The following is a 23,800-nucleotide window of genomic DNA, read 5'->3' on the forward strand; positions in this document are numbered from 1 at the left end:
AGTAACCCTACACGGGCTCCCAAGGGCCACGAATACGAAAGCAACCCCAGCAGGGTGTCGGCAAAGCTGACTCGCTGAAAAAGTGAATCCCACGCTGTCCCATGCCACGTCACAAGCAACCCAAGCAAAAATGATGGCACGACGATTCCTATCACCACCAGCAGAACGATCCTGATCATTTGCATGGTCTCCCACACCTCGCGGGGCGGTTCGTACCACCGCGAGGGTCGTGAAAATGCCCGCACAACCTCGCCTTCGCACGCCTCTAGTCCGTGTGTCAGTACGAGCGAAAATGTCGGCCGAGGCGAGGAAGAATCCGAACCTCCGGACTTTCCTGAACGCAACCGAGAAGGCCGGGCTCGCACGGGTGAAAGGCAACCCCCAATTGCTCTGTTACCGCAAATTGAGGAGCTACAGCGAGCTGTGACAGGTTGAGGGAGCACAAAACGAACAGGCGCAGTTCGCCTCTACATCCCCTTTTTCTCCCGAAGTGCTAGCTGCTCCACTTCCACCGGGTTCAGAATGCCGATAGTAGCCGTTTGATGGAAACTATGTCCGCAGGATCTTTAATGATTCAACGACCTGATGGAGCTCCACCAGGTTTCGGACCTTGCGAAATGTCGTTATTTGGCCGTGACATCTGACTTCTCATGCTAGCGGTGGTTAAGGTCCTCCCGGCGGGATCGATCTGTTCGTGGCCTCAGATGAGCATGACGTTCCTGCGGCATTTTCAGCCAATCGGAAATTTTCAATGCCTTTGAGCTACCTCAGCAACGTAAGCAAGAAGAGATGAATCCCTGCAGTCTTACTTGACCGCTTTCACAGGAACTCAACAGGTGCTCACGCTCCAGAAGAGTCTATCCGAACTCTTATAATAGCTGGAGTTCGCCCCAAACTGACCTGTGGAAAGAATTGCAGGCTGAGGACGATATTTCCCTCACAGATTCTACAACCTGGCAGAAAAGTATCTCCGAATAGAGAATTCATTGGCGGCACTCCGCCGTCTCGATCACGGCACTTCCAGCACATGCATGGTCGGAGATAATAGGCGAGCTGATCGCAAAGGAGACAGATTAATCAGCGAAAAGGGAAGAAACCCCGCTACGAGCTGAAAAAGTCCTATGCTTCTGTCCCTTGTCGTGACCGCGACGGACTCAATACACTCCGCTGAATGTGTCCATATCTGCAATCCTCGATAAATCCGAGGAAACCAGCCTGCTCGGTGAGACCCAAACCCATGAAAACCCCTGCTACAGCCAGAAACACAAAAAATACTACTGCCGTTACCATTCGATATATGGGCATCTCACTGATGAATGCCGAGCTCTAAGTAGGCTATCGAAAGCTCATCAAGAAGGGGCACTTCAAGGAGTACATTGATGAACTCCCAAAAAAACCAAGGGAGCGAAAGAAAAGCGTCGTGATCACAGCGGGTACATAGTGTAAACATATTTTCGGAGGTCCACACCTCGCGGGAAACACGCGAGGAGCGCAGGAAAGATATGCTCGCGAAGCGCATCATGACCCGATCAGGGTAATGAACACTTCGCAGCACCTCAAAAAGCCAGAAAAGAGAACCAATCACCTTCTGCGAGAAGAGGCAGCTCGCTTGCACCATCCTCATGAGGATGTTTCTGTGATCACGCCCCTGATAGGGTGTCATAATGTCTGCAGATGCTTGGACAACGGAAGCGCTGTGAACATCTGTTCAAGTCCGCTTTCGATAGAATGAACCTGGTCAGGCCGACTGAAGCCAGCCTCGATGCCTTATACGGTTTACAGGGGATCCCCTGATCCCCAGCGGAACAATCCAGCTCCCAGTCACGTTCAGCGCTACGACGAGGTGACTAGGTTACCAAATTCTTGGTCGTAGACTGCCCATCGGCCTTCAATGGAATCTTGGCGACCTCTGCTGAGAACCTTCAGGGCAGTCACTTCCATTTTATCATCTCAAGATGAAGTTCCCCACTCCAACGGGATAGGGAGTAAATGAATCGCAAAGCGCATCTCGCGAATGCTATGTAAATCGGTCCAAATGGCCGACAAGGAAAGGGCTTTCACCATTGCACCCCCAGGCTATGGCGATCAGCCGGATCGAGCCACAGCCTGGTCCGCGGAGAATAACATAGATCCGCGAATTCAGGAAATCCCCCCGAGTGGCCCAGTTGGACTGTCCGAAGTTTCGGTTGATCCAAAGAGTCTGACCGGTACTAAAGATCGGAAGCTGTCTCAACCCTCGAGCTGGTAAGCTTCTTGAGGAGAACATTGACGTGTTCGCCTGGTTGCACGCAGATATGGTTAGGATCAGCCCGGACATTATTTGCCATTCACTGAACGTCAGCAGTGAAGCCAAGCCAGTTCGCCAAAAAAGAAGGGCAATGGATCCGGAGCGGTACCCGCACTAAATCGGAAGTGGAGAACCTTCTCCGAAATAGATCCGTTCGCGAGGCTCTCTACCCGACTTGGGTTGCTAACCCGGTCCTGGTAAAGAAGCCAAATGGCAAGTGGCGGACCTGCGTAGACTTCAGCGACCTGAACAAAGCTTGCCCGAAAGACAGCTTCCCCCTGCCAAGAATCGACCAGCTCGTTGATGCCACCTCGGGCACGAGCTATTAAGCTTTATGGATGCATACTCGGATACAATCAAATCCCGTGTATAAGCCAGATGAGGACATACGACCTTCATTACGGACCAGGGGCTGTACTGTTACAAAGTCATGCCTTCGGCCTCAAGAATGCGGGCGCGACCTATCAGAGGTTAGTCAACCGAATGTTCTCCGACCAGATCGGAGGACAATGGAGGTCTATGTGGACACATGTTGGTCAAATCCCAGGTTCGTCTCAAAACATATCGCGCATCTCGCTGAGATGTTTGACATACTTCGACTCTACAGAATGAAGCTGAACCCTCTCAAATGTTCGTTCGGGGTATCGCAGGAAAGTTCCTGGGATATAGGTCAATCAGGGAGGCATAGAAAATAATCCCGAAAGATTCAAGCTCGCTCGATAGAGAGCCCGCCACAAAAAACAGGTCATGAGTCTGAACGGCGAATAGCGGCACTTAGGTCCTTATACGAGGCTAACAGACCGCTGTTTACCATTCTTCATGTTCTGAAGGCCAATAAAAAATTCGAGTGGACTCCTGAATGCGAGCAGGCATTCCAGAGTATAAAAGAACATCTTGGGAAGCCACCTCTCCTCTCTAAACCTCTTCCACAGGAAATCCTGCTCATCTACCTGTCCGTGTCTCAGTTCGCGATCAGTGCAGCTTTAATACGGAAGAGGAAAAGGTTCAGTGGCCGGTATATTATGCAAGTAAACGTCTATCGGATGCCAAGATGCTGTATCTGGATGGGAGCGACTACTTTTGCTCTACTGGTCGTTCCAGAAAGCTGCGACCTTACTTCCATGCCCATACTCAATGTAATGACAAATTACCCCCTCAGGTAGTCCTCCAGAAACTAGAGGCCTCGGGTAACTGTTCAAATAGGCCATGGTTGAGCCTTCGACCTAAAGTATAAGCCCAGGTCGACTATCAAAGGGCAGGTCTGTTGCAGACTCATCTCGAAATTTTCCTATCTCCAAGCGAGCAGTAGCCTAGCGAAGTCGGGCAAGAAATTATTCAGAACCTGTCGACCTGGAATCTCTACGTCGACGGTCATCAAACAGGAAAAGAGCCGTTGGGTCTTCTCCTCGTGAGCCCGAGGGGGCTCGAATTCATTTTCTCTGGTTCGGGTTTAAGAGACTAACAATGAGTCCGAATACCGCGATCAGCATTCACAGTGACTCTATGCTGGTCGTCAACCAAGTTTTAGGGGAATACCAAGCCAAGAGAGAACATGGTCCGCTACCTGAAGAGGCTAAGGCCTCTCTGGGGTCGTTTAAGCACTATGAAATCGCTCAGATCCCCAGAGAGAGCAATTCTATAGCGGACGCCTTGGCAAGATAGCCTCATCGTTAGATTCGAGGCTCCTGATAACATTCTTGTTCGTTCGTCGATGCTCCAACTATCAGCTCGACCGGACAGGCCGTGAATGTGGTTCAGCCAGATTCCTGGATGACTCCCATTGTCCAGTACCTCAGGGATGGGACCTTGCCGAGCGACAAAGTCGAGGCAAGGGTTCTGCGAGTAAGGTCTGCTCGTTTCACACTCATCGGGGATCAGCTGTACGGAGAGGATTTAGTGCCCCTCTCCTCCGATGTGTAACCAGTGAAGAAGCAGACTACTCATGAGGGAAATTCATAAGGGATCTACGGTAACCACACGCAGCTCGATCTCTTGCGAACAGGTTGTTCGTCAGGGATATTATTGGCCCGGATCCAAAAAGATGCGTACAACTTTGTCAAGAAATGTGACAAGTGCCAGCGGTTTGCGAACATTCGCGAGCCCCATCTCACGAGCTATTACTATGTCTAGCCCTCGGCCTTTTCTATGTGGGGGATCGACCTTATCGCCCCCATGCCAGTTGGAAAGGAGGGGTCAAGTATGCCGTGGTCACGGTAGACTATTTCACAAAATGGGTTGAAGCCGAGCCGCTAGCCGCGATCACAACCAGAAACCTAAGAGACTTCGTTTTCAAGAACATGTGTGCCGCTACGGAATTCCTCACACCCTCATCTCAGATAATGGAAAGCAATTCGATAACGAGGAGTTCAAGCAATTCTGCGACGAGCTGGGCACCATAAAAAATTTGCCTCAGTCGCCAGACCGCAAGCGAATTGCCAAGTTGAAGCAGTCAACAAGACCATCAAGCACACTCTGAAGGCCAAGCTCAGGGCAGCCAAAGGAAATTGGGCTGACGATCTCCCCGAAGTCTTATGGGCATACAGGACAACTCCAAGAACCTCCACCTCGGAAACCCCTTTTGTTGGCCTATGGCTGCGAAGCGATGATCCCTGTAGAGGTCGGGACTGGTTCTCTTCGGAGGGACTTGTACATGAGGTCGAAAACGAAGCCCTTATGAGAGCAAGTTTGGATCTGGTCGAAGAGCACCGCAACAAGCTTCGTTAAAAGAAGCAACCTACCAGCAGCGAGCAAAAAGGTTCTTCGACTCAAAGTCAAGCGAAGAGACTTCCAGGTCGGAGATCTTGTGCTAAAGAAGTTCTCCTCGGGACCAGAGAGCCAAGTGTAGGGTACTAGGGCCTAACTGAAGGTCCGTACCGGGTCGACAAAGTGATCGACCGAGGACTTACCACCTCAAACGATTGAACGGCTCCAAAGTACCCCGAGCTTGGAATGCCGAGCACCTCCGGCCATACTATCAGTAATCCCGACCTCAGCTCTCAGTTTTTGTTAATTTCTTAAAGTATTACTTTGTTCTCTCGAAACAGTTCGCATGTTTTCTTCGCATGTAAGAATTGTATGCAATTGCTTATGTAAATCACAATTGTAAATTGTTACATTATATGAAAAAGCGAACTACATGTGAAGAAAATGTCTCCATTTATGTACGCAAAAAGTCAAAAGACCCATTACATGGGGACAGCTCGTTACACTAAGCTGGTCGGGGGGATCTTTCGAACCAGAACCCCCGCCTGGTCGGGTCGTTGGGCGGCCGCGGCTTCCTGATCATCCTCCTCGGCCATGATCCGCAAAGTCGCTTGCCAACCCTCCGGGAGGTCGGACATGTCCAGATCTGGGTTCTTTGCTCTCAGGGAGTAAATAGACCCGATTGCCTAGTCTGCGGCCTTTTCTCCAGCTCCTCTGACTGATTCTGCATTTCTTCAGTCAGGGAAGCGATTCTCTCCTGACTCTCCTGGAGTTCGGCCTCAAGAGCTCGCCTTTCCTGTTCGGAGGCCTCCCTGTCTTGTTCAGCTCGCTGAGCCCGTACGAGGTCGCCTGGATCTCCTGGTCCTTTCTTCGACCTCCTTGGAGAGCCTGCGGTTGTCCTTTGAAGTTCTTTAACTTCCTCCGCACATCGGTCGAGTTCCGTCTTTTGGAAATCCACCGTTCGTAAAGCGGCATCCTTTGTTTCAAATACCTATTCGCCGCTTCGGACGCTTGTGTTCTTTCCGCTTCGACGGACTCCAAGCTCTGCTTCAGCTTCGCGACCCCTCCTCCTCCAGGTCACTTGTCCCCTTTGTGGCCCCCAGCCGCGTCTTTTCCATGGCCATCCTCATCGCAAGCAACGCCTGCGAGCAAGATATGAGTTAGAAATAAATCAGAATGAAGTTTCAAATACACTCGTTTACCTTGCCAGATGCTGGAACGACGTGGTCATCAGGTCATCGCCCGTGTCAGCGTACTCGCTTATGACCCAGATAGCTCGCACTCGAGCAGGCCATAGACTCTCCTACAGGTACTCGGGCAAACTCTCATGAGTCTAGAACTGCTCCTTCGCCGACACCTCGGCAACTCTCTATGAGTCTAGAACTGGTGCGTCCTTCGCCTTGTCGGCAGCGACCGCCTCGCTCACGGGCTCCTTGCCCGACCTCTTGGATTCCTGGCGCGTCCTCAGAGGCTCCTCCTCGGATTCGGTCTCAGACTCTTTGGCCTGGACCTGTTTCCTCTTCTTGGACCTTTAGCCGGAGCCTTCTGCCTTGGTGAGCAGATGGTGCCTGAGCGACCTGTTCTGTCCTGGTCGCTTCTTGTACAGACGGGGCTGCGCAAGGCGCAGCAGCTCGCAACGGCTGTGCCGAATAAGACGGGCAGCTTCGGCCGCCCTCTCTCTCCTCGATCGAGGGAAGACGAATGGTGCTCGCGGGGGCTACCCGGACTCCTTTGGGGCCATGGTTTCTGCATTTAAGTTCGTTAGTAGCAAAATTATTCTACGACCAAGGGAACCAGTATAACTTACCTTCTGGGGGTTCTAACGACGCCTTGTCGCTGAAAAAAACCGTACTTCTGCAAGTCTCGGTTGTCACAAAGCTTCCTCGCCATCCCGGCTTCCCTCGTCCAGTACTCCGAAAGATACGAGCCTATCTGGGTCGGCGAGCAGCGCTTGTTCGGTCGTCTGTTAACTGCAAAAGAAAACAGTCATTATTATGGATCAGGGAGGAGATAATGACCCCGAGAAGAAAACCTACTTGATCCTGAAGCGCAGTAGCCGTCATAAAAGAAAGAAGAACTTTGTCTCGTAGCCCCCGCATTGCTGGGATAGTTGTGGTATCCCCGCGCAATGTAGGTCGCCGAGACAAATAGTACGAGTCCTTGTCCCTATCTTCTAAGGTAGTAGCGACGCCGAGCTCCACCACCGTTGGCTTCCCAAGCCGCTCTCGCAGCACGCGATGTACATCGCGACAGCGATGACGTACGCGTTTGGCGTCAGCTGCATCGGTGCGATCCCGAATGATCCAGGACCGACCTGAGAAAGGATGGAAGGGAATCCTCCCTCCACCCTTGAAGATCTCTTCAGAATCGCGGCAAGGCCATCGCCCAGGCGCCGTGACGACCTGGTGTGGTCGAGGAACACCTCCGCACGATGTCAACTGCCTCTTTATTCTATTATATTCCTCAGAGGTGAGAAACCGAGTAGACATCGAGGGCTGCGTCCTCGGGAACTTCTCGCGAGAACGAGTTGGCTCCTTCCTCGGGTCTGGATGTTGACGTTCCATTCCAGTCTGCACATCGACAGACAAGTCATTTTAGCCATCGCATGTCCCGCGCGGACAACGTGGACAATCCCTTAAAACCTAACAGTAACTCAAGCCGCCATCCATGGCTCGAATCTAATGACGGCTCACGTCTCTGGTGAAACACCGGGAGACCCAACGCCATGGCCCAACCAAACCAATGCAAAAAAAAAAAAAAAGAGGAAGAAGAGAATCTACCTTCTGGGATGAGTAACCGAGACTGAAACTCGTTTCAGTTGCCTGAGAAGCGCCGATCGGAAAAGAATGGTTTCTGGTTTGCGAAGGTCTGTCACTCGAAGTAAAAGAAATTTGGTGACCTCATCTGAAAAATACGAGTTTTTATATGGATTGCGAATCGATGGTTACCACCCTCGGAACCGAAACGACAGCTCTTTCTCTCTCCCCGCATTAAATGCGCCCCATGTCGCATTAAATGCCGTGATAAGAGTCGTCTTTCGAATGCGTTACACAACCATGTTGTCAAAACGGCATCGGTCAGCACACAACGCATTTAATGTGTCTGACAAACGCTAACACGTGCAGAGCGCCTGACAGCGCAGAACCAGGTTCATTGAATCTCTAAGGTACAGAAAAGAGCGTCCATCAGATCCAGGTCGCTAGGAGAGATGTTGGTTGCTTAGCAAGGGATTGCGCGAGATTGTGTTCACCAAGAGTCATGTGCCGAGCTCATCCCATTCAGGTCGGAGTGACCAGAATCTCCGATGTGACTTAGTTTCCAAGATTCGATCCTCAAACCTTGAAAACTAGGGGCTTCTGTTATGCCTGGAAAATAAAGGCTGACGTGGGAAGTCACGTGAAGAGTAACCTGCTCCCGTCAGAGCAGCACGCACACTCAGACCTGCCAAATGATATGGAGCTCACACGTGTCCCTTTCCCCTGTAATAAATCGTGCGAAATCACTTGGGAAGAGAGAAATGGGACATAAAGCCGGATCATATCCTGACAATCACACCAACCCATGATTTAATGATGATTACACGCTTCAGTTTGATATAAATGAAGAAAAACCCCTTCATTAGGGATTGGGGCATTTTTCATTGGAAAACTCTCTCTCTCTCTCCTGTAAACACATTTACTTTCTCTAAATCTTTTGTAGTCAGTCTGCTGTGCGACCTGACCCATACTACTATCAATGCAAGTCATGGACGTAGGATTTGCTACCTTAGCATCCGAACCACTTTAAAAGCTTTCTTTGCATTTATTTCATTTCATAATTCATTATCACGTGTGTTCATTCTCCAATCAGCAATACGCACGTGACAATTAGTTGGTGCCAAAAACCAGCATCAACAGACCAACAACGCTTGTATCAGGACATAAACATTAACACAAACAAGTATACGTAAAATTACGCTTTTATATATATTTCTGTTAAGTTTAACCAAGTGCAATTCTTTTATTCTAACCCCTAAAAACCGAAATGCCAGCACTGGTTTTCTATGTTTCTATTGAGCAAATTCTTTTATATTATTTGCATAATTTACATTGTCGAACAAGCACTTTGTTTTCAAAGTGGGAAACTACGAATATGAACAGTGTACCAAAGAAAAACAATAATAATATTTAATCATATATATTAAATTGCCTGTTTTCAGACCGTCAAGGAAAGTGACCAGGCCGCCCCGTTGGATGGATAAGCTCCAAAAAAACTTCAGTGTGTTGTGTGGTAATCTCATAAATAATATCATTTTATGTTAGTTGATTATCACGTTTTTTTAATAATATAATTTTAGTAACCTTTTAAACCAATATAATTACTGTTGTAATATAGAGATAATCTAATTATTCATTTTTTAAAAGTATTTTAAGATTATTGGTAATCTTAATTTTGTTAAATTTTATACTTAACTATTAAAATTTTAGACAATAATACCCTTTTAAAAATTTACAAAAAAAATCAAAGACTATTTTATCCTTATATATAAAGTTTTTAAGAAAAATCCCATGAACTTGAAAAATATTATGCTGACTGATGGCAGGATTGGCCACCACTGCCAGTAGTCTGTGCGAAATATAGTCATTTTCGGCCACATCTATTAAAAAATAGCTGAATCTATTGGTTATATATGATAGAATTTTCTCTCGTACGTAAATGTGTTTATTGAATATTGCAGTCAATTTCCGTACTTCGAGTTATATATAGTATATAGTGAATATTGGAATGTCTTTATAAACTTCCTATCAGGCATGCCTAAAACAAGTTCAAATGAATTAATTAATAATAAATAGTCAAAAGATTAAGTTTTGATATTATCATATACATATACACTCTATCATCTAAGATATATCTTTGATTACAATATAAGATAAGATTAAGTTACTCTTGATCGATTCATAACCTCGATATAACGTAACCATAAAGATACATATGATCCTTGTAATGACTTTCATATATATAAATCTGAAAATTAAATTTAAAACTGCGTCAATGCGCATAAGATCAACTTTCACAAGTAGTCGACGCCCTAGTTGACCTGTTATTTAGCATTAATTATTTTTAATATTTGACACGCGGCCTTTTATGAACCAAATTAATATTTTAATAGAAAATTAATTTTCTAATATTCTTGAATTAATTAATGAGTCAGCTCAAAATCCACTCAATAGGTATATTTGGTGTAGCACACAAAGCCTCTTAAAGCTAATGGTGATTGGTGAAAAACAAACTCAAAAAATAGCCATTAGGTGGCTTGAAATAAATGTTCTAACCTAACAAACTGCACCCGCATCACAGTCTTACCTATAATTCTCTGGAAATGTCACCGACAATTTTCAACTTAATTAATGGTGGTAGCTCCATACTGCAACGTTTTTCTTCAGAAAGCCAGCTACCATATATAAGTGCGTTTGATTGTTAGCTACTTAATCTTACTTTAAATTAATAAATAATTTTTTTTACTGATGAAATTGTTAGGGGTGGAATGTATGGTTAAAATGGAAGAAGAATGACTGTTTAAAATGGCTCCACCTCTTTAAGTATCACAACTACCCCATGTCCGTTGTCGTAGAACGATCAATCGCTACTGTCATCTTTCAGTTCTTTTTCCCAAAATGCAATGTTATGTTACTACACAGAGAGGATGCTTTGCTGTACTCTTGAAAATGCATTTAATGTAATATTAATAGAGGGCTATACATTAAATTGAAAAAGCCAACAGAAATCAATTAAAATGGAAGTGAGAGCAAAGACAAAGTACAATCTATAGAAGCCAGCAGCCACTGGAGCTGGATCACTGTTTGACTTACGAGTCTTGAGCTCTTGATAGACCACAATATCTACTAGTCAAGTCAACCTAGTGTTTTTTTTTTTTTTACTAGTTTGGCAACCATAGTTACTGTAAAAACTCATTATCATGAAATTGATTAATGACATAGCTTACTGAGATAGAAATAGTTGAGATTTGAGAAAAGTTGAAGAATATTGTCTAAATATTTGCAGAAGACTAGTAGGTTGATTTACATCATGAAAAAGTGGCCTTTGTAACTTGCAAGATGTTGCTTTTATATCCCAATCTCATAAACGACATGCCGTTCACATTTAGCAGAATGGTATGTTTAACTTGTTTGGTACAAATGTGCAATAGATGGCTTGCCGTTCAAATAGGAAATCATAGATGATGGAAGGTTAATTAAGTTGGTACAAGTCCTGTAACCATAAATGACATGTTGCGTCTTCCTATTTAATTCTCAAATCTCATAAAATGGACCATCTATATAGGTTCATTATAATTATTTAAGGATATCTTTATTTATATATAATGAGATTTTAGTAATTCAATCAACTATACACAAATCACGTTGGTTTTAAAATTCATCAAAAATAATTTTTTTTTTTTTAATTTGAATGTCATTATAAACCTGTCTTTAATTATAAGTACCGGGTCTGAGCCAAGGCACCAATTACCATATCACGCCTTTGTGTATACAGCATACATTGCTCTATAACAGTATTTTTTTCAAATTAAAAGAATGACTAAATAAATTGCATAACATTCAAATTATTTTACTCAATTGCTGTGAATGAAGAAAGAAAAATCCGAGAAATCATCTCCCAGGCGTCCAAATTGTTTGACATCGATGAAATAATTGTTAATATTTCAAGTTTGCAACTCTTCCATGAGGTGACCTCATTTCACGAACCCGCTTCTCCTTGGAAAGTACTTCCGCTAATCTGCACAAATAAATTATGTATAGTTAGCCATACAAACACAATTTGACCGTATCATAAGACAACCGCTAACAGTAAATAGTTACGATGGAGTTATAAAATCAATATATTTATACCTTATGAGAGCCCTTTCATTTGTGCCCCAAGTAGAAGGATCAAAGGCTCCAGTCTCAAAATTTACCTTTGCAATTGGTTTCTTCAGCAGTCTTTCTCCAACTCTCACAAGACTCTCCAAGTTCGTTGGAGTGGCAATGTCCACAGACGACTCATGTCCAATTAGAGTATCATCCTAAAAATTTTTCAATATATTAGTCTCAATTCTCAATTTCTTTGATATATGATTGTATATATGAACACTGGTATATGATTCATGGATGTTATTACCTGAATTCTTAGATAATTTGCTTCAGAATGAAGGGCTTGAAAAACTGTAGAAATGTGAAAATCAACCATGTCGCTGCTAGATTGCATAAACACATCTGTCAATGGACTCGAATTTTCAGTGTTCAACCATCCCAACATACCCCAGTTAGCCGCTTTATGAGCATCGTACTTCTCTTCCGTCTTTGCTGAACCAGTACCTAATGATATCACCAGAAACCGGCCGTAGTCGGTTGGCTTTATGGGAAAAAAGTCGGAACTCCCTCGGGTAATTGTTTTGGTCACTTCACTGATAGCAACTAAAGTCTGAAAAGCATTAAAAAAAAAAAAAAAAATATCAAGATTTTTTTCGACTTGCCGCTTAAATATATTGAAAATTAATAAATAAAGTAAAATAGATAATATATCTGTACCGGATTATTAGCTGCCACACCACCGTCGATGAGATCAAATTTTCTCACTTTTCCTTCGGGGTCATGGGTCTCAAAATAATGGGCTGGAAGATAAGTAGGAGCAGCTGAAGTTGCAATACAAATATCAGAAAGTAAGGCATCTATGCTTGGATGTTTCTTCACCTAAACGACATGAACATAAGAGTCAGAGGTTCCAAAAAATATGTATTAGTAAAAACTGATCCGCTATGAAGTACTATTTTAAACGGTCAATGATCTTCATTCAACTTAATTAAAGCAGTGAAATAATAGCAAGGAGTAAAGCTAAAAAACAAACCTCATAACTGGAGAAGATGGTTGGTTGGAGTTTCCTGATATCAAAAGTTGGAATCACTATATTTGTCAATGTCTGGTGCAACCGAACATCTCCTAACTTTTCCTTCACGATAGAGTGCAGGTATTTTCCATCATATTTTGGTCCAGTAAAAGATTTGACCAGCTTGGTAGCAGGAGCAATAATGGGACAACTGATACGTATAACCAAAATATTACTACATAGACAAAACTCTCCCATTCTTGGAGGGAATTTAACCCAAAATCCTGAAATCTTCCACACATCAAGATTTACTTAAAAAAATTCTCTTGTTCAATTATAAGAGAGTTTATCAATTGATTAACATGAAATTATATTAAATTTCTTTACCCTTTTTACTTTGGTCAAAAGTTAGTTCGTCTCTTTGATAGAACGTTAGTGTACGGATGTCTTTAAATATTTAGGAAAAAAAAATTTAGTAAAACTTCTTGATATTGGAACTCATAATAAAAATCCTACTTCCTAATAACCACTCAACTCTATCTAATAATAATATTTCAAAAATACTTCTCTAAATAATTAAACAAACGCACCCAATATTTTTAGCACGATGTCATCTTCATCTTAACGTAAAAAAAAAAAGGGCTTATTTCAAAAGAAAAATATAAATTTCAGTGCATGAGACTTTTCAAAAAAAAAAAAAAAATTATATAAGCGCTTAAGTTTAGTACCTATGATCTTGGGGGAATATTTTGGGGCAGTGAGTTAGGTAGAAGTCCTTAATATCTTTGGCAGCAAACAAAGGACGGTTCTGTTCATTAGGGGCTGCTAGCATGGCGGTCACCAAGCCACCAGTGCTAGTTCCTGCAATCACATCAAAATAGTCTGCAAGTCTTGCTTCCTCGCCATCGTGTTTCTGTTCACATACGGCCAAAATACTTAGTATTAGGGCATGATATATAGATATGAGAGAAAAATATGATATCTAAATATGTTGCCCCTATATGTTGATCCTGTCTTTCCGAAGGTAGCAAGTAGCACATATCAGTATATTGCATGCATGAAGTGAGGAAAGATCATATATAAAACGTCGTTAAGGTAAAAATAGATTATTCTCAATGTTCTTATAAAGCTATTCTTTAGTTATTTATAAATTGAAGATTGGACAAAAAATCAGCCCATTGCACGAGAGATAGATTTTCTACCTGAAGTTCAGACTCTAAAAAGGCAAGGATAGTTGCAGGGATTATCCCTCTGATTCCACCTCCATCGATGCTTAGAATAGTGATTAGGTTTCCATAAGTAGGTGGCTGTAGAGGTGATTTTGGACTTTCCATAAGAAGTTGAGAAAGGAACTAATTAAAGGGGAGAGAGAGAGAGAGAGAGAGACAGCGAGAGAGAGAGAGAAATATGAAGAAACGCAAAGCTTTGATACCCGTGAATGGAGAGTAGTAGGAAATGAAGCGTTGAAGAATGGGAGACTTTTATTAGCGTACTCTGAACCGAAGAGAAATGACGCAAACTAACTTTCTTATCCCTATAATTTTGACCGATTCAAAATAATTTAAGCACAAATATATTTTAACGAGGAGATGTCTGGAAATAATAATTTCCGCTGCTACTATCAAGAGTAATTCACGATGAGATGCCTTGTGCAACCATAAATCGGAATTCATTAAATACTGATTTAACTGTAGTAGTACTTGCCAGCGCAGGAGGATAACTCTATCTTATCTGAGTTGCTTTCAAACAACTTGTAATGAATTGGTAGTAAAATTAAATTTTATTTGTGGGAGGCATCTTCTACATCTTACAGTCAAGAGGTATATTGACATTGAAAATGATGCGTGTGTCTGCACATTATATAGATGACATTGGTCACTTTAAATCATCTTCTTCTTGTTTTTGTTTATATATATAATTAAATGAATGATTATAGTCTAGAGGTTTTGCTGACTTTTGGACCTTGCATTGCTTTTTCAATAATGTCTCACCTATTTTTTCACTCACTGGGACCATGCACTTCCGGAAGTCTATATCTATGGCTATGCTTGATGATGAAATTATATAATTAATATGGCTCGTACCAGTAAGGCAAACTATCTAATGACTTCCAATACAATTTACGTACCATGTTCGTTGCATAATTTTAGGGAACTTCAAGAGTTAATAGAGAAGAAGGTATTGTTTGGATTGGAGCACCATAACACATACATATTCAAAATGGTGTGAAACAAATTAGCAATACCCTTTCTGCAGAAGTTACCTTAAGCTGAAAATTTTAGAGTCTGCTTGAGAGCCTTTTTTTTTTCTACTAGTTTTAAGGGGTTTTTAATTAATCTGGTTTTAAGGTGTTCTAAAACTATTACTTATCAGATTTTTTATGCAATGATTTTAATTGGCTCAAAAACCCCCAGAACCAGTATAATGTATTTTTGAGGGATTTATAAAACACCCCAAATTAGGGTGTTTTGGTTAGTTTTAAAATTTTATTCTACAAATATCCTATCCACTACAAAAATATCCCAATTATATCTAAAAAAAATTAACCATATTATGTCCGACTCCAACCATATTAAATATAAAATAGTTTTAAGCAATCATAAAAAAAAAAAAAATTAAAATCTCATTTTCTATATGCTTTCTTAGAGAAGTAGAGCTACAATTGTTCAATCATTTCAGAACTGCAAATAATGGTGAAGAAGGATAATGAGATTTTATCACATTTGAAGTTATAAAATACTAATAAGTAGAAAACAAATAAAGAACCCTTACCTTGTAACTGAAAAAACAAATCTCCTAAGTACTAGTTGAAGTTTAGGTTATTTTTATGGGCATTTATGTAAATTTATCATTTTAAAAAACTGTCAGAACCGTTGGAAAAAAATTCCTAAGCACAGGTTGGGTGTTTTAAAAACTGCTACTAAAAACCTCTCAAAACCACTACGATAATTTATTCTTAAAATCGCTATAATGATTTACTCTCATAACTGCTACCACGAAACTCTAACCGTTAAGTAATTTGTTAAATCACCAAAATTCTCAACGTTGGACCGGAAAATCTGGGTGAACTCAGCCCAAAATAATGAGTGGCCCAGGAAAGGGATGGTAAAAGTTGGGCTCCAAAACTGGGCTTAAAGTGTTTCGTGCTGATCAAGACTTTGTAGCCCATGAACGATTAGGCGGTTTATAGATATTTAAAACTACAAGGGTATATTTGCAAAATTCTGTCGAATAAGTTAAATATCAGATCACCTCTACCCAAAGGTTAAAGCGTCGTCTTGCTGCGAAAGAAACCCAAAATTCTGTTTGGCCACCGAGAAAAGTAGCTGCAAAATGTCAGGTATGGAAAGATTGCAGAGGATGTTTGCTGGTGCCGGTGGTGCGTTGGGTCATCCTCCGCCGGACTCTCCGACGCTTGATTCGTCAGAGCAAGTTTACATTTCCTCACTCGCACTCCTCAAAATGCTCAAGCACGGTGAGATTGAACTAACATTAGCTTTTCGTCTTTCTTTTTAAACTGGGGCGTTCTTGTTCTTTACTTTTAGGTGCTCTGTAAATTTATGTTTTCTGTGTTGCCGATATAGAACCCTGGATTAGGGTTATACGCTTAATGTGTATTCTTCCTGTTATTTATTGTTATTCTTATAGATTTTAGTTTTCGAAGGGCAACCACATACTTTTTCCTTCTTTTATGGAATCTGAGTATTAGTTCTGATGACTTTTATGGATATCACAAGCCGTGTATGTAAAATTTAGAATTTTCGGGACAGGTTTTGAGGTTTTGTCGATATAGTGTAGATTTATATGTGTTTGAGATTTATTTACGGTTTTAGTCTCTTTTTACTGCAATCCATTAAGAGTTTCATGATGGATTATGAACTTTAATTGAGGCTGTGTATTGTTTTTTATTTCTGATTTTCGGTGTGTGTGAATATAGGAAGAGCTGGTGTCCCCATGGAGGTGATGGGTTTGATGCTAGGGGAGTTTGTGGATGAATACACAGTTCGTGTTGTTGATGTCTTTGCAATGCCACAAAGTGGTACTGGTGTCAGCGTTGAAGCTGTTGACCATGTGTTTCAGACTAACATGCTTGATATGCTCAAGCAGACTGGAAGGTATCAATCTGTTGATTCAATTTCACTGTTTTGAGTTGTTAATTTTAGTGAATGTACATCTGCGATATTTGTGGTTTTTCTTTGATACGCTGCATATATCTTGATACTTTCCATTGGTACTGGAACTTACTGAGAAACTTGATCAAAATAACTATCTGATTAAATTATAAGGCCGGGCGGGTAGCTCTGCTTTTTGAGATTTTTTGTCCTGCTGGACTGCTTTTGGGCATTGTGTTTGTTGTTCCATTTTTTCACTAAGGAAAGAGATAGGGAAGGAATCGAGGAAGTAGTTAAAGTCTTTTCAGTTTTCAGACTTATGATCGATTTAAAGTTTTTATTTGGATATACAGAATGCTTCTATAATATGTTTTACATATGTTCAGTTGTCATTTCAATGACTTTTTCCCTGAAGGTGCAAGTTAATGGTTTGGATGTGAAATTTGAAGTGGAGAGCTAGGCTCCAGTTGATCAAGCATTTTGGCGTTTAGAATTAGCATGTTTTCTTAGTAGTATTTCTATAAATTTCAAATTGGTTCGTAATCTCATTTTATTATTCATGTGCTTTGGTTGGATTGTTTATTCAATTGTTAATGCAGACCAGAGATGGTGGTAGGGTGGTATCATTCACATCCTGGATTCGGTTGTTGGCTCTCTGGTGTTGACATAAACACACAGCAGGTATGTCTTGGACCTAATGTTACACTACTAATCTCCAGAAAATGGCTTTTTGTTTCCTGATTGCTTTTTCTTTTTCTTTTTTTTTTCTTGCATCGTATCTTGTGTTGTTGGTAGTATGTAGCCATAATGGAATCCTCGGGCCTGATTTAGAGACAAAGACATAAAACATTCTATGGGTTTATGTATTCTACTGCATTTCATGTTTTGTGGTGACACAATTTTACTTCCACATTAGTTGCCATGCAATCAAAGGGTGGAAGAAAATTCTGTTAGGGGTTTATACACATGTCCTGACAAACATATACAAAGATATTCTATTTGATTTTAGGAAGGTATGAAGACTCCTCCGTTGAAAACTTGTCTTTGGAGATATTCTCTACTGCAGTGATGGTTATGAAGTCCACATATGTTGTAGGAGGATGTTGCCTGGCTGAGTCAAGTGTTGAAAGATTGAAATTCTCTTTCACTAGGGATTTTAAGTGATGACTAGAAAGGGAAACTGTTTCTAAAAAGCACTCTCGTCCATCTATGACTTGAATGTTGAATCCTTTGCATTGATAATGTATCTACTGATTTCAGTGATGAATGCATTGATTAAAGGATCTTAATCTGTAATATAAGAATTCTGTAGATAACTTGAAGGTAGTTGCTTTATTTACTTCTGGTTGGGTTTCAGTTATATGTATCTGATGCTTGCAATTCTCTCTGTGAATTTTGGAATTAAGCCTATTTTATTTGTTTTCCTTTTTTCTGATTTCTTGTTTGGTTCTGTCACTTGGTTTGCTGACATCTAATACATTGGACAGAGTTTTGAAGCTCTGAATCAAAGGGCTGTTGCTGTGGTTGTGGATCCAATTCAAAGTGTTAAGGGAAAGGTGGTAATTGATGCATTTCGTTTGATTAACCCACAAACCATGATGCTCGGCCAAGAACCACGACAGACGACATCTAACCTTGGGCATCTTAATAAGCCATCCATTCAAGTGAGTTCTTAATTAGTGGTTCTGTATATAAACTATACACACATATACCTATTATCCTTTTGGTTTCCTTTTTTTGTCAGGCATTGATTCACGGGTTGAACAGACATTACTACTCAATAGCCATCAATTACAGGAAGAATGAACTGGAGGAAAAGATGCTACTTAATCTCCACAAGAAGAAATGGACTGATGGGTTGACACTTCGTCGTTTTGATACACATTCAAAAACCAATGAACAGACTGTTCAGGTCAGTAAAGCTTGTTTTTAACGTTAACTGTCTAGTAGGGTTCTTTGGCTTTTCTTCCCCATAAGCAAGCTGAATAATAGATGGTACATATGATTAATTTGTTTTAACTTGAATATGTGGTGCCAGACATCCCCAACTTGTTGTGAGATTGAGTTGTCTCACAACACCACAGAATCACTTGACTTACTGGTTTTAGTTATGTGTTGGAGAGTAAAGTGCAAGGGGGTTATTAATATGTTAAAAAAATTAAATGATGGAGTTGGCCTAATCACAAGTCTTGTCAAAGAACTATAAGGAAAAAAATTTATTGGGTATTGGTTTAAAACTACCATTCTACTACTTGTATGGGCCTCCACAAGGCTTACCTTCTGGCTTCTTTATATAGTTATGAAAATAATAAAATCTATTATCTATTGTCATGATTATTTTTGCTATTATAATAATTGAGTCCATTATTTATAATTCAGTTTACTGATATTTTATAACTTGATTAGGTAAGATAGGTTATTATGTGGTCCATTACTTCCAAGTTGTTGAGAGAGCGCTAAACCTTTTATTTTAGCAGGATTGAAATGTGAAAGCTGAATTTTAATTGGTAGATAGATAACATACACTATAGGTTATAATCAAACCGATGTAATATTTATTTATTTTTTCTTTTTGGCATGTGCAGGAGATGTTAAACTTAGCTGTCAAATATAACAAGGCAGTTCAAGAGGAAGATGAGTTGCCACCAGAAAAGCTAGCAATTGCTAATGTAGGAAGGCAAGATGCTAAGAAACACCTTGAGGAACATGTGTCCAACCTGATGTCTTCGAACATAGTGCAGACTCTGGGAACCATGCTTGATACAGTTGTATTTTGATTACTTGCTGCAGTAGAACAATCCTGAATCTGAATTTAGTTTTCACTCAATGCTTATACTGAACATTTTGTTATAGTTTTTCTCTTGCCTGCGATTTCTTTGCGAAAACAATTTAATTGTTGGACTGTAAGTCATATGGTTTTCTTTAACCACTTGTAGCAAGTGTGGACGGATGTTGAGATTTTCTACAGAATGTTTTTGTAGTATTAATCGTGTTGGAGGCAGTTCAAGAGGAAGATAATCATGGGTTGTCTTTTCTATTCTGATTGATACATTAATTAATTGCAAACAATCAAAAATTGGATTTCACTTATTCTAGATATGTACTCCTTCTTGTTCGTTTAATGATCTGAAAGAGTGCGCGATTTGCGGTTGCGTGTTAACACGGTGGGAACCATCCGGATATATGTTTCCTTCTTTTTACAAACTCCTGATAAAGGTCTTGTAGACAATCTTTGGAGTGTAAGTAGTATTTCCGTTGCCTTTGGCGCAGTATATCTTTGACTATATCTTGGATGAGCGACTCATCACTGATGGAACATGCCAACATCCAACAGTTATCCTTCGCTTCCACAAATAACGATTGATAATTGAAATGCCAAAATGATAACATTCGTGACCCTGACCCACGCTAGAGTCCTTGATTGAGCAGTGATGATGCGCCAAGAACAGCTGCTCAAGCCTCGTGGACTGCCCATGAAATTGGAAGAGTAGTGAAGACGATGCTCCGGGCAATGTCAGCCTCAGTAAATAACTTGTTCCTGTAGACAATGGATGATGCTATATATGCAAAAGCATCCACTTGCACGGTAATGTTATACCATCATCTGAAGTTTTTGGTCAGTTGTTTACTGTAAAGTCTTGCTGAGACGCTAATTGATGGAATCCTGCTCCTGCTGGAACTACTTCTGCTTCTACTTCAGAGTTACCTCAACCTCCAGTCTACCTGTCTTTTAGTACTTGTTAGTAGGAAAGGGCTGTTCATTTGGATCCTTTCGACAGATAGGTAGGCAATAGAAGATGAAAGCATTCTATAAGCAATCAGTAGACGACAATTTGTACCAGCATTTAACTTACAGCAATTAGTTGTATACCAATAAATGGGCTGGCTAGGACCTTTGACGAGATTAAAACAATTTGTTTCCCTTTTTTCCTTTTCATAGCTGTGGATATTAATTAAATGAATGCGCATGTTCATCATAACTTCATCTTTTACTATTATAAACAGATTCCGTCAACAGGGTACTTTAGCTTCATGCTCATTTCGTGTCCTTTTCGGATCTGATAGTTAGGTTTCCTCCTTGCTAACGCCAAAAAAATGTCCGCATAAGGCAAAATCAAAGCAACCGCAACTTTTTTCAAATAAGTAGTTGGGGTTCTTTATGGATGATTTCTGACTAAAATTTTAAATGTTAATAGAACTTCCAAAGTACCATTTGGATTATTAACCAAACAACCACTAATAATTATGGAAGTCATTTCTATTTTCAAATTAATAATCAATAAAATAAAAATAACTTAACCTAATATTGTTCGTCTTAGTCATAATGAAACTGTGTTATTATCAATTGCTCAGGTACATACTACGCACAACACACCCTTAAGAACGAGCACGAAGCTGTTAAAAGGTGAATGATCATAGGAGTTATGGCAAATAATTATGTGCAACATCAACAAATCATATAAAACAGAACCCATTTAATTAATCTTCTGACAAAGTACATCATTCGGGAGGAAACATTAGAAACTATTACAGAAATGATCTACCTGTGAAAGGTAGCTTACAAATCCGCTTATTTTCCACATCAATTGCCATGCACTAAAAGCAAACGGAACCTTAAAACCAAACTTTCACGGCGCCTTCACACAACAGCAGCATTCGCTTCATTGATGAAAGAAGCCAGACGTTTAATCAAGCTTTTAGCCTTCTGGGAGGTGGGGTCAAAAATATGAAAAACATGATCCTCCCCCTCTATTTCCATAATCTCCGCTTTTCCTGGCCTTTCACTGTTCACCAATCTTTCATAATAAAGTCTCCCTCTATCCTTGAGTATGTCTTTCTCTGCAACAATAACAAGTACCTTATCACAAGCCAAGCCCGCAAGACTCGGTGCTCCATCCGCAAACGGGTTAATGAACGGATCATCACACCCTTTATCTGATGGACAAACGAACATCCACCAATTGTCTACAATTTTTTTCCTGAACTGATCCGTTACCTCAACTCCGATCGGATCCGATCCCCAGAAATAAGGATTGATCATGCCAATACCAAGTACCTTCAAATCTCGACCCACGTCTGATTTCTTGAGCCTCAAGGCCAAGTGGTGTGAAATACTAGAACCAGCACTATCCCCTACTAAAACCACACGCCCAAAGTCAGCATATTCCTTGAGCCAAGCTTCATGTTTACCATGTAAAGCCACCCAGTCAAGTGCAGCCCATGAGTCCTCATATGCAGCAGGAAGAGGATGTTCTGGGGCTAATCTATAGTTGACAGAGACAAGAACGATACCAGCCTCCGCAACTAGATTGTTGAGACTTGCGTGGTACTTGGGATCGGCAATTGAAGAAATGATAAAAGCTCCGCCATGAAAATATACTACAAGGGGAAGCTTTTTTTCAGGTTTTGCGGAGTTGGGACGGTAAAGCCTGGTTGAGACACCGGTTTCTGGTATGATGACGATGTCTTTTGACAAAACGTTGGTTTCAGGATCCAAGCCTGCAGGAGCCACTTCGGTTCCCCCAAGTCTCTGGACGGTTCCATCTTTGAGAACTCGAAGATAAGGAAAAACATCAATTGAAACTTCTACAGGATTATCAGCAGCCATTTGAGAAGAGAGAAAGAGCTTTAAGATCGATCTTCAATGAGGAGGAAAGGTACAGGTGACAAGTGTCTATGTTTTAAATGAGGAAGAAATATAAGGAGGTGACAAGTGTAAACGTACAGTCCAGGATGAGTTCCTTCTGACTTTGAAAAAATAAAAAGTAAAAAGATGAACTCTTTATGACATATTAGTGCAAGCGGACTGTGCGGAGATCATGAAAAAAGTACACAGTTTCAATCGCTGTTCCTTATAACTCTTGCGGGTGAACATTCTTTGATTATTTTTATATTGAAATTTAAAATTCTATTAACCAGAGTACAGATGGAGATCATTCAAATATACAGAGTACCTTTGAATTCATCTCAACAAGCAATTGAAGTCATCACCTACCAACAATATTCTAAATTATATAAATTATGCTCTACCAATATATTCTNTCGATCTTCAATGAGGAGGAAAGGTACAGGTGACAAGTGTCTATGTCTTAAATGAGGAAGAAATATAAGGAGGTGACAAGTGTAAACGTACAGTCCAGGATGAGTTCCTTCTGACTTTGAAAAAATAAAAAGTAAAAAGATGAACTCTTTATGACATATTAGTGCAAGCGGACTCTGCGGAGATCATGAAAACAGCACAGAGTTTCAATCGCTGTTCCTTATAACTCTTGTGGGTGAACATTCTTTCATTATTTTTATATTGAAATTTAAAATTCTATGAACCAGAGTACAGATGAAGATCATTCAAATATACAGAGTAACTTTGAATTCATCTCAACAAGCAATTGAAGTCATCACCTACCAACAGTATTCTAAATTATATAAATTATGCTCTACCAATATATTCCTTATTATTTTATCACGACTATCACAGCGGCAGAAAATAATAACAATCTTTGGAAGATGGTATCTCCATCTATTGGCCGGATTACCCTCACGGGAGTCGACCCAATGCAATCTCCAAAATACACAAACCAACTTCAAATATTAACTCTCTTCAGGGTCAACTTTGGCGACGTCTATAATATATAATTAAAATCTAAAATCTATATAACTTTAAGATTTGAAATAAGAAATTGCATTTACCCTCCAATATCCACTTATTCATAAAGCTACTCCAAACTTGTAAATGATTGTTAAGATGATGTTTTACTTAGTAAATATTGCCTAATCAATTTTTTTATTTTTTATTTAGATGACAAGGGGTGTCAGGCAGAGACATAATATGGATTTTTAT

The 23,800-nt window shown here is 40.7% G+C and overlaps 3 protein-coding genes across 3 annotated transcripts; 1 reads left to right on the plus strand and 2 right to left on the minus strand.

The window, feature by feature from the left end:
• Positions 1 to 11,650: 11,650 nt before the first annotated feature.
• LOC116129896 (patatin-like protein 2) lies at positions 11,651 to 14,334 on the minus strand. Its single transcript, XM_031415633.1, has 7 exons — positions 14,053 to 14,334; positions 13,579 to 13,763; positions 12,872 to 13,061; positions 12,556 to 12,717; positions 12,146 to 12,448; positions 11,878 to 12,050; positions 11,651 to 11,764 (listed from the first exon to the last, which is right to left on the minus strand). Exons 1-7 carry the CDS (start codon positions 14,182 to 14,184, stop codon positions 11,683 to 11,685), a joined length of 1,227 nt encoding a protein of 408 aa, XP_031271493.1. The 5' UTR covers positions 14,185 to 14,334; the 3' UTR covers positions 11,651 to 11,682.
• A 1,770-nt stretch (positions 14,335 to 16,104) lies between these two features.
• Positions 16,105 to 19,876, plus strand: LOC116129938 (26S proteasome non-ATPase regulatory subunit 14 homolog). Its single transcript, XM_031415690.1, has 6 exons — positions 16,105 to 16,325; positions 16,788 to 16,965; positions 17,562 to 17,643; positions 18,450 to 18,626; positions 18,707 to 18,874; positions 19,548 to 19,876. The coding sequence occupies exons 1-6, from the start codon at positions 16,184 to 16,186 to the stop codon at positions 19,737 to 19,739; spliced, it is 939 nt and encodes a 312-aa protein (XP_031271550.1). The 5' UTR covers positions 16,105 to 16,183; the 3' UTR covers positions 19,740 to 19,876.
• A 1,544-nt stretch (positions 19,877 to 21,420) lies between these two features.
• On the minus strand, positions 21,421 to 22,659 carry LOC116129903 (probable carboxylesterase 2). Its single transcript, XM_031415642.1, has one exon. It carries the CDS (start codon positions 22,568 to 22,570, stop codon positions 21,602 to 21,604), a length of 969 nt encoding a protein of 322 aa, XP_031271502.1. The 5' UTR covers positions 22,571 to 22,659; the 3' UTR covers positions 21,421 to 21,601.
• Between the last annotated feature and the right edge of the window lie 1,141 nt (positions 22,660 to 23,800).

Source organism: Pistacia vera, unplaced genomic scaffold (assembly GCF_008641045.1).
Source record: "Pistacia vera cultivar Batoury unplaced genomic scaffold, PisVer_v2 Contig214, whole genome shotgun sequence".
Lineage (NCBI taxonomy): Eukaryota > Viridiplantae > Streptophyta > Magnoliopsida > Sapindales > Anacardiaceae > Pistacia > Pistacia vera.